General features: G+C 38.0%; 1 protein-coding gene across 3 annotated transcripts in view; it reads left to right on the top strand.

Moving 5' to 3' along the window:
• The window catches only part of LOC115780334 (receptor-type tyrosine-protein phosphatase gamma-like), a 114692-nt gene that overhangs the window by 63437 nt on the left and 36775 nt on the right, over window positions 1–14480 (top strand). For all 3 annotated transcript variants that reach the window (XM_030729471.1, XM_030729470.1, XM_030729469.1), the window contains exon 4: window positions 8306–8454. In XM_030729471.1, the coding sequence (XP_030585331.1) occupies window positions 8306–8454 (149 nt within the window). The remainder of the gene's footprint in view (window positions 1–8305; window positions 8455–14480) is intronic.

Genomic DNA, 14480 nt, shown 5'->3' with positions numbered 1-14480 from the left:
CCCTACCCCCATAAAAGAAATGTCTTGCTCTTTGGAGCAGATTGTTCCACCATGTTCATCAGCTAGTTGCTAACTGTTCCTGTCATTTAGAGCTGAGCTGGTGGAGTATGGTATGTTTCACAGCTTTTTTTGCTGAAAGCAGTTGCCTGCTGATGCTGAAAGCTGAATAAAACAGTAAAGTCTCAAGAATGAAAGCTAAACAAAAGCTGACACTTTGTATAGAGCTCTGTGAAGTAAAAAGCAGCTGCAGATTCAGGCAGGTTTGTAATTTTTATTGACACTTTTCACGTTGCCACATTTAGTTTTTGTGGTGTGATATGACATATTATGATTGACTTAATGACAATTAAATGAAATTCACTGCAAAGTGAATGTGAAATTTGAGCATTTTCCTTGCGATCAATGGCTCGATTCTTTTGAGTGTTGCGCTTTTTCAACCTGTTTTTGCCACCAGGAGGTGCTGGAATCAAAGTGTTTGATTCCTCTAGAGAGGAGCATTAACATTACACTGTTTAAAAGTCAGTGTTGTAATTAAGAACTGGGTGAATAGATCTTAAAAGTTCATTGCGATTGATTTCATGACATTCCCTTGTGCCTTGACCTGCTTTGAGATCAGTCTGATTGGCTGCCATTCAAGCAGTATTCCTCAACAAAACATTTCTCAGTAAAATTTCAAACAACTCCCAACCAAATTCATGGGGAATCGGAAGGCCCCTGAGACATTTGCATTGATCAAGGATTTACTTTCACACACACTCCCCTTCTTTCACAGGCTGTGATTCAAGGTCTTTTTGGCTTAGCTTCTAATTCCTCCTCTGCTGTTGGAGGGTTCAAACACACGCAGGGCCGCATTTTTAATGAAACTCCCAAGGCCAGCCAGCAACCCCTTTTCTTGGCTTTCTTGTGTTGCACACAGGATTACACTACTTCAACAACGGCAGTAACAGGGATTTATTACCATCTATGTAAATGTTTTTTGCGGTTTTGCAAAGAAGTTGCACAATTATGATAATGCCGTGGGTAGTTATTTCCTGTGCAGATTGATCCTTCACTTTGACCTGATGCTTTCAGTCTTGGAAATCTCCGGCATCATTTCTTCTCCTTCATGCTGTGGGCCTTCAGCTTAAGCAGCACTGGCACGTTAATACTGCTGGCAGATTCTTTCTTGCCTCACGACAGGGGCTCGGATCATCCCTCATCACACAATGTTCTTCTCTCTTCAGATCTTCTTGTCTCTTGGTTCTTTTTCTCAAGATCTCGCACTCATTTTATTCCTGCTACCTGTCACCAGTCTGTTTGTGTTACTTTGATTCCATTCATTCGCTCAGCACAACTTGTTCATCATGTTATCTGTTTACTGACAATCTGTGTTTGCTTGTTCAGATGCTCATCCTCCTAGTTTGCTTTGTGAAATGATTAAAAGTGGGCTGTTCTTATTCACAGACTGACTAAATCCTCCTGTAACTAGAGGGATCAACTGATGAGTATAAGGTCTAATCTGGCTAATAATGTCAAACATAGATCTGGTAAAGGGTTACAGATGCATTAGCATATAACCTCAGCCAGGACAAAGGAGGGGAATGATAATCTGCTGTGTCATTGTGTTCCAAATGCTGTGGAAACACAGCTTAAACTCAGCATTACATGATACTTTTGAGTGTATCAGCAGGCAGGTAGTCTGAAATCTTAAGGTGAATCCCAGTCGTTGCTGGTACATGAAAACTTTCCAATATGTTTTTAACTTCTGGAGAAAGACTGGTTAACTACAGGATGTGGAGCGTGGCTGTGACTCAGGAAGCAAAGTGGGTCATGTGCTAATCGTAGGATCCAGGTCTTCCTCTCACAAATCACCCTTTGGGTGAGATATTTGAAGTTTCCACTGATGAGTAAGCCTCTGTGTGCTCCACAATAAATTGGGAAAATCATATAATATTAGCAATCTATACTCACCAGCCACTTCATTAGGTATAGCTGTTCAGCTGCTATCTAATCAGCCAGTTACATGGCTGCAGCTCAGTGCATTTAGCCACATAGATATGCTCAAGATGACCTCTGAAGTTCAGACCGAGCAGAATGAGGAAGAAAGGGGATTTAAGTGACTTTGAATGCAGCATGATCATTGGTGCCAGACAGCTTGGCCTGAGTATTTCAGAAACTGCTCATCTACTGGGATTTTCCCACACAACCATCTCTAGAATTTATAGGGATGGTCTGAAAAAGAAAAATCCAATGAGCTGCAGTTCTCTGGGCGAAAATGCCTTGTTGATGCCAGAGGTCAGAGGTGAACGTTCAGGCTGCTTCAAGCTGTTAGAAATGAAACACTAACTCAAATAACCACTTGTTACAACTAAGGTATGCAGAAGAGCATCTCTGAATGCACAACACAATGAATTTTAGCAACATCTGAACATTGTTTAAACACCTACCTGAGTATTGTTGATGACCATGTCCATACCTTTGACAATGCTTCCAGCAGAATAACATGTCCCTCACAAAGTTCAGATTATCTCGAACTATTTTCTTGAACATGAACCTCATTGTACTCAAATGGCCTGCACAGTCACCAATCTCACTCCAACAGAGTATCATGGATGTGCAGTGAACAATCTGCAGAAACTGTGTGATGTTACCTTACTAATATGGACAAAGGTCTCCTTGCAATTAGATAGTTTGGAATTTCTACACCTTTTTGGCCAATGGCAAAATATTGGTGCTATCCCTGTGTAAGTCTTTTGATGGGATCTTTTGCTTTTTCTGCTTCTGCTTCTTTGGCAAACACCAACATATTTCATAAGTAGCAGTTCTTGAGTGTGATATTATCAAGTAATTTTCTACATAGTTTAACTTTGCATAAAGTTCTCACACTGGAAATATTTTTATACTGCTTAATTTTCTGAGTCTTAGTCTTTTGATAGTCAGTTCAGAGAATGTTGGTTAAAAAAAAATCTGTATTGAATACTGCTGTGAGTTAATTATCATGGATGTGCAGTGAACAAATCTGCAGCTATGCTATCATATCAATATGGATGAAAATCTCCATATTTGATCCCCTTCAAACAGTTTGGAAATTCAAAAAATTTTGGCAAAATTTTGGCGCTATCCTATTTGTTCTTCTTCTTTTTTCTAAATTCCATAAGTAGCACAATAAATTGAACAAGTCTGCAATGACTATGTGATGCTATCATATCAGTATGGATAAAAATATCCATATTTGGTCCCCCTGCAATTAAAGCGTTTTGATTTTATGCTTTTTTTTTTTTTTTTGACAGATGGCAAAAATTTTGGTGCTATCCATGTTGTTTTTGTTCTTCGTCTTCCAACATATTCTATAAGTAGCTGTTTTGGACTGCGATTTTATCAAGGTTTAAGTAATTTTCTACATAGTTTAACTTTGCATAAAGTTCTCACACTGGAAATATTTTTATACTGCTTAATTTTCTCAGTCTGTCTTTTGATAATCAGTTCAGAGAATGTTGGCAAAAAAAATAAAAAATCTGAATACCACTGTGACTTAATTACATCCTGCATGATAAACCTGAAATGGCAGGCTCATCGGGAAATGTGCTGTTTCATTCAACAAGCAAAATCACAAGTTTAGATGTAAATTCAAAGCGGTAACAGCAACATTCAGAGGAAGTTCTAGAAATAGATTAACCGATTTCCATGGCAAATTTATAACTGTAGAAATGTTAAAGTCACATTCATGTATCTACTATAAGGTAATTAAACTCATTCACTTAGATAAGTTGATTGCAATACTGTTTATTATGAAAACATATAGTGCAAAAAACTTAATTTTCATCACAAAAAGCAATTAAAGTTTGCTTGCAGAAACTGTTTATAATTCTGGGTGAGAGAAGATGTAATAATGCTTGCTATTAAGGAAAAGCAATGGCTTCAAACCCTTGTGAAAAGCTAGTGCATGAAAGAAGTTTACAGTCTTCTAGTGGCAACTTAAAGAAATTGTGGCTTTTACTGAATCTGCACTGGCATGCACTGGCCCCCTCCACTAACTTTGATGTTCCACTGATCGACTCCGAGGGCATGTCATTGTGATCATTGTGCATCTATTCATCATTGACTTTGCAGCTTAATTTATAAAATCATTCTACACGTGCAGTGAATTTGGAAAATTTTCAGACTTGAATGCAGTGGGTTTTTTTTTCTTTTTTCAAGCTGCTAATGCTATGCGCTAATGATATGCAGCCTCTTTCACGTACCTGATTGGCTTGGCCTAATCATGTAATCACATTCTTCTGTGTGATTGGCTATACCTACTTGACAACTGTTGACTGAAATGGAGAAAGTGGGGATTCTGCAGATCTAGCAACTGACCTAGGCCGCTGAACAGTTGGAAGTAGCTACATAGTGAGAAACTGGGGAATCCCAAATATCTAGGTAAAGAGCCAGTCTATTTATAGTAACATCAGTTCTAGGATGCAGCTTTATTGATTAGCCTGTGATGCCAACTTCTGATTGGCTGCCCATTGTCTAACATGTTTGTCAGGGATGACTCATTGCCATAAATGGCGCAGACTATGACTCATCATTGAACAATATTAAAGCCATACCTACTGCTCAGCAATATTGCTCAAATGTAAATAATATGGTTGCATTATGTTTTGTACATGGTTGCCTTATGATTATAGTTATGTTATACATAAGGCATTGATAACAGCAGATTATATATTATGGTTGCATTATTTAGTAATGTTTCTATACACACGTGTAATATGTGAATGCCTTTTTAGTATGCCTTATATTTGCCTTAATGTCATAATTATATAAATGGAGAGACATTATGTAGTATACACCCTTGTACAGGAGTGCAGTGTTAACATTCTCTAATTTGTTTACCATGGAAAATTTTTGTGTTTAGGATGTGGTTACCAAGATAAGCACAGAATATCAGTCTTCTACAGCATGCTTAAATTTTTTTAATTTAATGGATATTGTTAGTATTGAAAATGTATTTTTGCTAGAATATGCATTTTATCTTTATTAACCCAGGGGTGACTACTGTAAAAAGTATTTGAATGAAAGTTTTGGGCAAGGCCTCTAAATTAGGGGAAAATCGATTTGCAGAAGATAATAAGATATCTGAAGGGTAAATGGGGCTGTAATGTTATCCAGACTTCTAAATGTATTTTATTTTTATTAATTGTGGGAGAACTTCCCCATCGGTGTTCAGTCTTGTTTGAGGTTGTTTAAAAAAAAAAAGAAAAAAAACTAACAAAAACAAATGCTGTAGTCATGAATATATATTGATTCGTGTGTAATTACGTCTTCTAACAAATTGCTGCATTCTCATAAATTTAGAATTAATCCATAAAAAATACAAAGGAACGGGTGCACATTTGTGGAACCCACCATGTTGCCCTGCCATCTTGAATACAGTGGCCAAGATGGATATCACCATTCCACCTAATCGCGTTTTAGGTATGTGATTATAGACTGGCCACATACGTAGTATGCCTTAAGTTGATTTTAATTTAAAGATCACTAATAGATTTTTCAAAATATATATGACTGTTTAACATTTATATATGTATCAACATTTCTTTCTCAATATGTTTTTCTCCTCCTTTTCTTCATCTGCCTCTTCAGCACTGCTCTCTCTCCTCCCTCATTTCCACTTCGTCCTCTTCCTTTTCACCTCAAGCCTTATCTCCTGAACTGAAGTCAGGGCTCTAACACACGAAAACGTGCATAAACATGCTTATTTATTCCTGATATTGTCACAGTTACTTATTGTCAGCAGGTTAGCCATCCAACCCTCCTGTCTCCGAACAGTTGACAGCAAGCCGGCTAAACAACAGCTGGTTATAAGCAAGCATTATGTCAGCTAGTATTATGCTCAAGTGTCCTAAAAATCACATTTTCCTTCAGATAAACCGTTTGATTACATTCTCAAATATTAGTTTATTTGCCAAGTGTTCGAATCCAACAATGTTAGATCCACAAGTTTCATTAGTGTCAGCTAGCATCAGCTAACAGCGGCAAAAACAGTAGAGCTTTCTGACAGAAATGTTCCGGATATCGCAAACATCATATTGGAATAATATCAGCACTATCCATTTTTTTTATTACTGATTTATTGCTATGTGTTAATTAAATGTACTTCAGTATTGCTGTCATTGGACAGAAGTGAGCTTCAATAACTTATCAACTCGTATTGGACTCCTTTCACAAAGTTTTACAGCCTCCTCCAGAGTAAATAGTAAACACCCAGCATATTGACAGCTGAGGTAAACAGTGGACTGCCATCCTACACTCACTACAGATGAACGGTGGCCAGAGTTTTTGAGGTGACTCGGGGTAAAAACTTAAAAATACTGCAAAATATTTAATTGACACACATTGTTTTTTTGATTCCTCATTTATTGCTAAGTGATATTATTCAAATATGTTAAAACTTAGTGGGGTTTTTTGTTTTTTTTGTAGTAGAAACCAAAATAGCCGGATGTTATGGGGTACAGTCTAAATTTAATGTGTTTGTTCCCTGTTGGGTGTCTAAAACATGTTTGCCCTACAGTGGCCATCATAGCTAAGGTTATGCACTTAAATTTGGAGGGTAAGAAAACGTAATTCAGTTGACTGCAATCTGCTGACATCTAGCACTGATATTTTAAACACCTGAAAGCACCAGTGTTCTTTGGTATGATCCTACAGGCTTAGCACACCTTTCTTTTATTTGTTTTTCTCATTCCTCTCGGCAAAGTTATTAATACTCAACCAGATGTTTGGGGTGCACTGCCATTCTTTCTTGAGGTGCTTTGTCAGGCTCAGGTTTGGTCTGACTGAGTTTTTCCAGAGTTTTTCTACAAGTCAGCTTATTGTCTTGTTGAAATATAAAAATTTGCCTTGGTCTGAGATCATAAGTGCTTCTGGAAAAAAATTTTCACTCAGGATTGCTGCATACATCTTTACTTCTATCCTGATTAATCAGCTATCCCTTGCATGATCCTGTCACCACCATGTTTGACTGTAGGAAATGTATTAATGAGGTGGTTCTCAGTGCCTGGTTTCTTCCACACACATTGGGAGTTCAGTCTGCCTTTTAGTGAAGTATGGATTCATTCTGGCCACTTTAGCATTAAGGCCTGATTAGCTGAGTGCTGCACTGATGGTTGTTGTTCATTAAGGTTCTCCAGCATGCACAAAAGAACTCTGGCTCTCATTCATTGACTGTTGTGTTCCCGTTAGCCTGGAAACTCACACTGAGCCTGACTTTTGGTTGCAAAACTTGATGATGGAGGATACAGTGCTTTGTGGTGCTTTCAATGCTGCAGAAATATTCTTATATCTTTCTCTAGATCTGTACCTTTTAACAATCCTGCCAAGCCATTGGAGTTCTCTTACACTCATTTATTTTTTATGCTTACATAACCCTTCCACTGTGAGACTAGTGTATACACTTACTAATTGTTTAATTAATTAAATTAAGATACGGGACCACGGATGGAATATTTTGTTCTTATATCTTTAGTAAATACATTTTAAAAAATTATGATAAAATGAGCCAAAATGTGTTTTTGTGGAATACATTGGAAATTGTGGAAAACTTGAATAGGTCAGAACACTTAAATGTTCTACAGGCCGTACAAAAACAAACCATGGCAGTTTACAGGCTGACAGTTAGAAAACGTCCCTCTTGCATGATTCACTACCCACAGAACTGAGCCGATTTCAGATTTTATGTTCTTTTTTTTATTGCCAGATAATTAGAGTTTAGTTTTTAATGAATATATTTTTCATGTTAATTGTTTCAGAAAAAGTCTGCGTTCCAGACAGCTTAGTTAATCCATTTAATAAATGTAAGTTGTAGCAAAGAATTGTTGAGTTTGCACCACTCATACACGCATTAAACATTAAAGCAAATCAGAGCTACTTAGCCACTCTTTGCAAGTTTGATTTGCCACATTGGTCTCCCACAGGAGTCTTTCCAGCATTTCATTTCAAACTGACAATGACACAGAGAGACAACAACTTATAAATTCACTTTCAGACTATTTTTGAAGAGATGACAAACCGCATCATCTCAATGCCAGACAGTGTAATAAGTGTCATTTTTAAGTGAGTTGCCATTGCAAAAAACAAATCAGAATTTGCATAATGAGAATGAAGCTGTGATCTTGAGTTAATAGGCATTCTAAGTCTAGACTGCCCATATGAGATTCTGTAGACCATGTTCTTTGATGAGTAATCGCCTTTGTCCTGCCTTAACACAAGTGTGCTTATTTTCTTCCCTTGTTTGATTCGATTTTTTTTTTTCTTTCTACCACCTCTTTTTTTCTCTCCCCAGTTGCTATACTCCTGAAGGATGAGTACTTTGTAAGAGGGGCTGGACTGCCAGGGCGCTTTAAGGCTGAGAAGATGGAGTTTCACTGGGGCCAGAGTAATGGATCAGCAGGCTCAGAACACAGCATAAATGGCAGAAGGTTCCCTGTGGAGGTAAAATGCCATGTTGCTTCCATGCAATCTGATAAATGTGCAATATGGAGTGTTGAAGGTCAACAATGAATGTTGGAGAGAGATTAGTGAAGTGGCTTGGTAGACTGTAAGTTTATACTTAAAAAAATTTTTATAGCATTTATTTTAATCCATAAATAAACTAGCATGTAAGTTTAAAAAAGTTTTCTCCAAACATTTATCAGAATTATTTGAAGAGGAGTTGGCAGATTTTTGTTTTTTGTTTTTTTTTTTTAAATCTGCAGGTATTTAAGTCATAAGACTTTCTGCTGAGCAAAGGTACATATTGACATACAAAAACGTGAGTTTTTATGTCATTATCAAGACACAACACTAGTTTGAGGCAGATACTTAAAGCAAACTGAACCGACTTTATATTTTCAAGTAATTTCTGGATACCTAGAAAATGAAAAACAGTACATTGTCTTTAGTTTGCACTGCAGCTAAATTATTTAAATAATCTGTTGTTGGCTGCCACATTGCTACAGATTGTTGTCTTCACACATCTACTAGAAAATAGCCGTATGCCATAATTGGTGAGAAAGTGTCTCAGATGATAAAAATCTGTGTCCTGTGTTTTTTTTTTTTTTTGTTTGTTTTGTTTTTTTGATTGGAGACATTACATTTGCAGTACAGAAAGGCTTTGTAATAAAGTGTGATTGTGGTGTTTAAAACATATGGGAATTTACCAGACAGGGAGGGTCTTACAATCACATTATGGAACTGACTGAAAACGAGGAAACGGCTCACAAGTGGTTTAATTCCTATAACATGGATAAGACTGAAATCCCTCTGAATTATGTATTGTCTCATGTATTAAAGCACACATCTCACTTTTTATGATTGCGTTATTAGTAGCTTTGAATTTATCATTTACAACAGCCATTTCTATTCACTGTCTAAAGTTGCAATTGCATGCTTTTCTTACAAAGTGGGGTCATAGAATACAGTTTTTACCCCCTCTTATGTCAAATTGTTGATAATTAGTTTAAATTTAGCAGCGTATGAAAACAGGAAGTGGCTGTTAGTGAGCCTTTCTGTCCTATCTCCAAACACACAGCTAGAGTCCTCCTGTGTTTGTTTCTTGGCCCTCCTCTTTGGAGCCATCTCCACAGGCAGCTTTTGATGCTGAATGGCTGGGTAATTAGATTTATTTTTGCCACATAATTTTGTGTTCAGCGTAGTGTTAAAGGGCACCGGATAATGTACAGCCATTATAAAGCTGTTGTGCATATGGCTCCTTTGATGGTGTGCTCCCTAATAAGACCGCAGAATTTACTTTAATAGCCAATTTGAACAGCTGTTGGAAAACAAAGCATTCCTTCCAGTAATACAATTTATAGATGAGAAATTTAGATTTGTAGCTTAGTATGCATTTATGTGTAGCTCAAGGTCTTGCATTGAATCCTCTGTCAAAGATCATGGATTCCAAAGCTAATATGCTTTTCTCTTTATAAATGAGAAACATAATGCATACCTATCGGGGCACCAATTAAATACAGAGAAATTATATAATAATTAAGTGGTAAAGTTCCATAGTCATTCATTGTTGCTAATTTGTATAGTTAGAATTGCACAAGATAAACAAATGTTGTAACGCCAGCACACGCGATACAGTCCTTCATCAAACATGCAGAAAAGAAAAGCTAAACATCTACCGTTACTGAATAATTGTCTGCCAACACAGGATTTGCAAATATGTGGGTATAGTACTGGCACCCTAGGCTCCTTAACATGTAGCAGCAATCATGAATGAAACTCCTGGCATTTGCAAAGGACTTCTGCTATAGCCTTTATCTCACTAGTAAATGAAGGAGTCTCTGTATGTGTGCATGTGTGTCCTTTGTATTTCTCAACAAATCGTTTTAGTCTATTACACACATGTTCTGCTGGGGATAAAAGGAAGTGCAGTGTTGAATATGAGGTGGCTGTGAGTTGTTTTGTTACCATCTGCATGTGAAGTATTTTAGAAACTTCGGTAAATTGTAGCTTGTATTGATTGCATGTGAGGCATTGTTGAATGCTGATAATACACTATATTGCCAAAAGTATTTGCTCCTCTGCCTTCACGCACATATGAACTTGAGCGACATCCCATTCTTAACCTATAGGGTTTAATGTTGGCCCACCTGTTGCAGCTATAACAGCTTCAACTGTTCAGGAGTGTGTTTATGGGATGTTTTGACCATTCTTACAGAAGCGCATTTGTGAGGTCAGATACTGGTGTTGGATGAGAAGGCCTGGGGCTCAGTCTCTACTCTATTTCATCCCAAGGCCAGTCAAGTTCTTCCACACCAAGCTTGCTCATCCATGTCTTTATGGACCTCACTTTGTACACTGGTGCACAGTCATGTTGGAACAGGAAGGGGCCATCCCCAAACTGTTCCCACAAAGTTGTGAGCATGAAATTGCCCAAAACATCTTGGTATGCTGAAGCATTAAGAGTTCCTTTTACTGGAACTAAGAGGCTGAGCCCAACTCCTATAAAACAACCCCACACCATAGCCCCCCCACCACCACCAACCAACCAAACAAAACAACAACAAACTTTACATTTGGCACAATCAAGTCAGACAAGTACTGTTCTCCAGGCAACCGCCAAACCCAGACTAATCCATTAGATTGCCAAATGGAGAAATGTGATTCAACACGTCTCCGCTGCTCTGGAGTCCGGTGGCGGCGTGCTTTACACCACTGCATCTAACCCTTTGTGCTTGGTGACGTAAGGCTTGAATGCTGCTGTCATTCCCAGTCACTTCTACTTTGTTATACCACAAACAGTTGATTGTGGAATATTTAGTTGGAGGAAATATCACGGCTATACTTGTTGCACAGGTGGCATCCTATTACGGTACCACGCTGGAATTCACTGAGCTCCTGAGAGTGACCCATTCTTTCACAGTTGTTTGTAGAAGCAGTCTGCATGCCTAGGTGCTTGGTTTTATACATCTGTGGCCATGGAAGGGATTGGAACACCTGAATTAAATGGTTTGGATGGGTGAGTGAATACTTTTGGCAATATAGTGTATCAACATTATGGTGTCTACAAATAGGCATGTGAGGTATTTAGATTTGTGAACTGTAACTACACGGGTGGCACCACCCGACAGAAAAGGTTAATTAATAAATTGTAGGAAAAGCTAGTGTGACATTTGGGCACAGCAATAAAAATAAAGCCTCTCATATTTGATTGTATGTGAATTTGACTTACTTTATGTATATATTGTTTGCTATTTCTGTTTTTCTGAACTCAAATCTTTGTAGCTATCAGCTGTCCTACTTTCTCTTTTCTATTTTATCACTGCAGTGGTTTTATCAGAGCAAGTGTGCTGTCGGCTCATTCAAAAGAAGCTCTCTCTGGATGGGCACTGCAACTTAAATAATGGGTGACCCTCTTCTTGTGCCATGTCTTCTTTGAACAAGCATGTCAAGAACATGCAACCCAGATAGCACTGACTTGACACAATATAATGGTGTGTGTGTGTGTGTGTGGGGGGGGGGTTAGGGCCATTAAAAGCCACTCATGGCAACTAGTCACTTCATCATATCAAAATCTGTGGTTCCCAATGACATTTCCTACAGGAAGTACAAAAAGGAATATTCTATACATAAATATGCAAATGCATTTCCATTTGCTTCACAGATACATGTATGTATATGGTGCAGCAAAAACAGCAGAGTCGGAGGGCTGCCCTTTTGTTTTTTGTTTTTTTCTTTAAACCAAAAAATCGGTTAACATACTGTACACCAGAAATTATATATTACCTCAGATACCAGAAATCAAACATTAAGAAAACTGATATATTTTGAAGGGAAATGAGGTTGTGTAAGATATAGCCCTTAGCCATTTGGCTGCTCCATCGGGTTCCATTTCCTTTTTTTTTTTTTTTTTTTTTTTTTTTATGTGACTTGGCAGAATTTGATGTATTTAAGATGATATTAAACCCGACACGATGTGTGCAGCCAATCTCTGCATGATACAGCCTATGTATAAATGTTTGTGCTTGATGTACCCAGTGATCTTTTATAGCAGAGGTTGGCTTTTGTTCTGTATATGTTTTGTTCTTCAAGAGTTGAACAGCATGACCTTGGAGGTTGAGCTCCACAGCTTATTTGTCTCTGCTAAACAGAGACTGTTTTCCTATCTGTTGCTGTCTAATTATCTCTCCACTTAAAATGCGTCACTTTGAGCTCTGAGTCACATATAACACCCTACATAAAGCATTTGCTTTTTCGAAGTGTTTCTTTAAAAAAAGAAACAAAAATGGGTGGTAGTGGGGGTTATGTACTATCCCACCTGCCCGGAAGCTTGAAAGTGTATACAAATGTAGTTCACATGTGTCCAGGGGGTTGAAACACAAAATTTAAATTCAATGAGCTGTACTATTGAACATGTCTGGGCTTTGTAGCATGGTTATTTAAAAGAAAGTAAAAGAGGGGTGGGTGTGGGGGACAACAACAACAAAAAAATAAAAGAATGGGCTCCTCGGCCTGTGGCTCCTGAGCTCGACATTAATCTAACCGTGGTCTTTTACGTGGGAGTGAAGTGGGGAAATCGATAGATGGACCACCTGTTCGCTCAAACAGCGCAGTGAAAAATGAAACTGGAATTTTTTTTCTCCCTTAGGGTACCATAGGGAGATCTTTTCTAATAATATATGAGGGTGTCACCAAGGTTAGATTAATTATACATGGATTACAAATCACACCTTGGAAGGGTATGCATTTACACACAGTACTAGGGATGTATGAAAGTGTTAAGGGGAGCATACAGTAAGAAAGAGGGAAGTTGAGTAAAGATGAGTGTCAAATAAGTGATGAGTCACTCCATTAGATGTCCGAACCTTCTTGACAGGTACTAGAATGGATTTAAGTATGAGCCAGATTCTGATATTGATATATCAGCCAACATATTTTTTTTTATGTACAGTGCTCAGCAGTTTTTTTTAGACCACCACCTGCCATAGCTGCCCTAAATTAACATTATTGGTAATTACCAATATTAATTTTTAGCTCTTGTTATGCCCAGCCCATTTAGGACATTACAAGCAAAGAGATCCACACAGCAGCAGTTTTAGCAAACCCATTTATTGATCATAACCTTAAAAAAATGGAACAGAAGGAAATTAAGTGCTAACCTATAACCAACATGTGTCTTAACTTAGAAATAACTACAACACAGACAAACCAAAGAAAACCTAAGGTGGGTGCCTGCCTAGCACCAGCCATGAGGGGAGCACTGCCATCTTGGGAGGAAACCAGCATATGCAGGCTCCCAGACAGGTGAAGTCTGTCTGGGAGCCTATATAAGCTTCCTTATTAGATGGGAGGAACTGTTTATTGGGACCTGAAGAGGGAGAGAAGAAAAACAGGCCCAACCCAAACTGACAAGTCCAGGGCCTTTAGCAACCAAATAAGTGCCAATATTTCCTTTTCAGTCACTGAGTAATTCAACTGGTGACAGTTGAACTTGCATGAAAAGAAATAGCCTGGCTGTTTCGACCATGAAGTCAAACTATTGTCAGCCTTGCCGTTGGCCGTGTCTGTTACACAAAAACTCAAAAACAAAAGCGTTGACCATAACTTGAGAATGACGTGACCTAGGATGTTCAAATTCACACCATAGATGCGTGCGCTAAAACTCTCGGATAAGTTCAAATCTTGGCAACTTTGACCCCAAGCTAAAGATCAGATGTCTATTTTGAAAATCTTGTGAACGTGAAAACATTCTCACCTAGGCTGTTCAGATTGACAACATGGAATGCATACTGTTCAAGCTAGACCCATCAAACTTCACACACTTATTCACTGACTTTACTATAGCAGCACTTCGAACCCCCTCCCCTCCCCGCTGTTACAAATCCAAAACAGCTGAGAACTGGCTCCCCGCAGCAGTGTGCTGACTCAAATTTGAGTATTAACAACATGAATTCAGTTTATTTGCCTTAATAAATAACAATATGATTTTTAGCTTTAAACAAGTGTGATAGATTTCTAAAATATTTATT

Source organism: Archocentrus centrarchus, chromosome 5 (genome assembly GCF_007364275.1).
Source record: "Archocentrus centrarchus isolate MPI-CPG fArcCen1 chromosome 5, fArcCen1, whole genome shotgun sequence".
NCBI lineage: Eukaryota > Metazoa > Chordata > Actinopteri > Cichliformes > Cichlidae > Archocentrus > Archocentrus centrarchus.
This window is presented reverse-complemented; position numbering and strand designations above follow the sequence as displayed.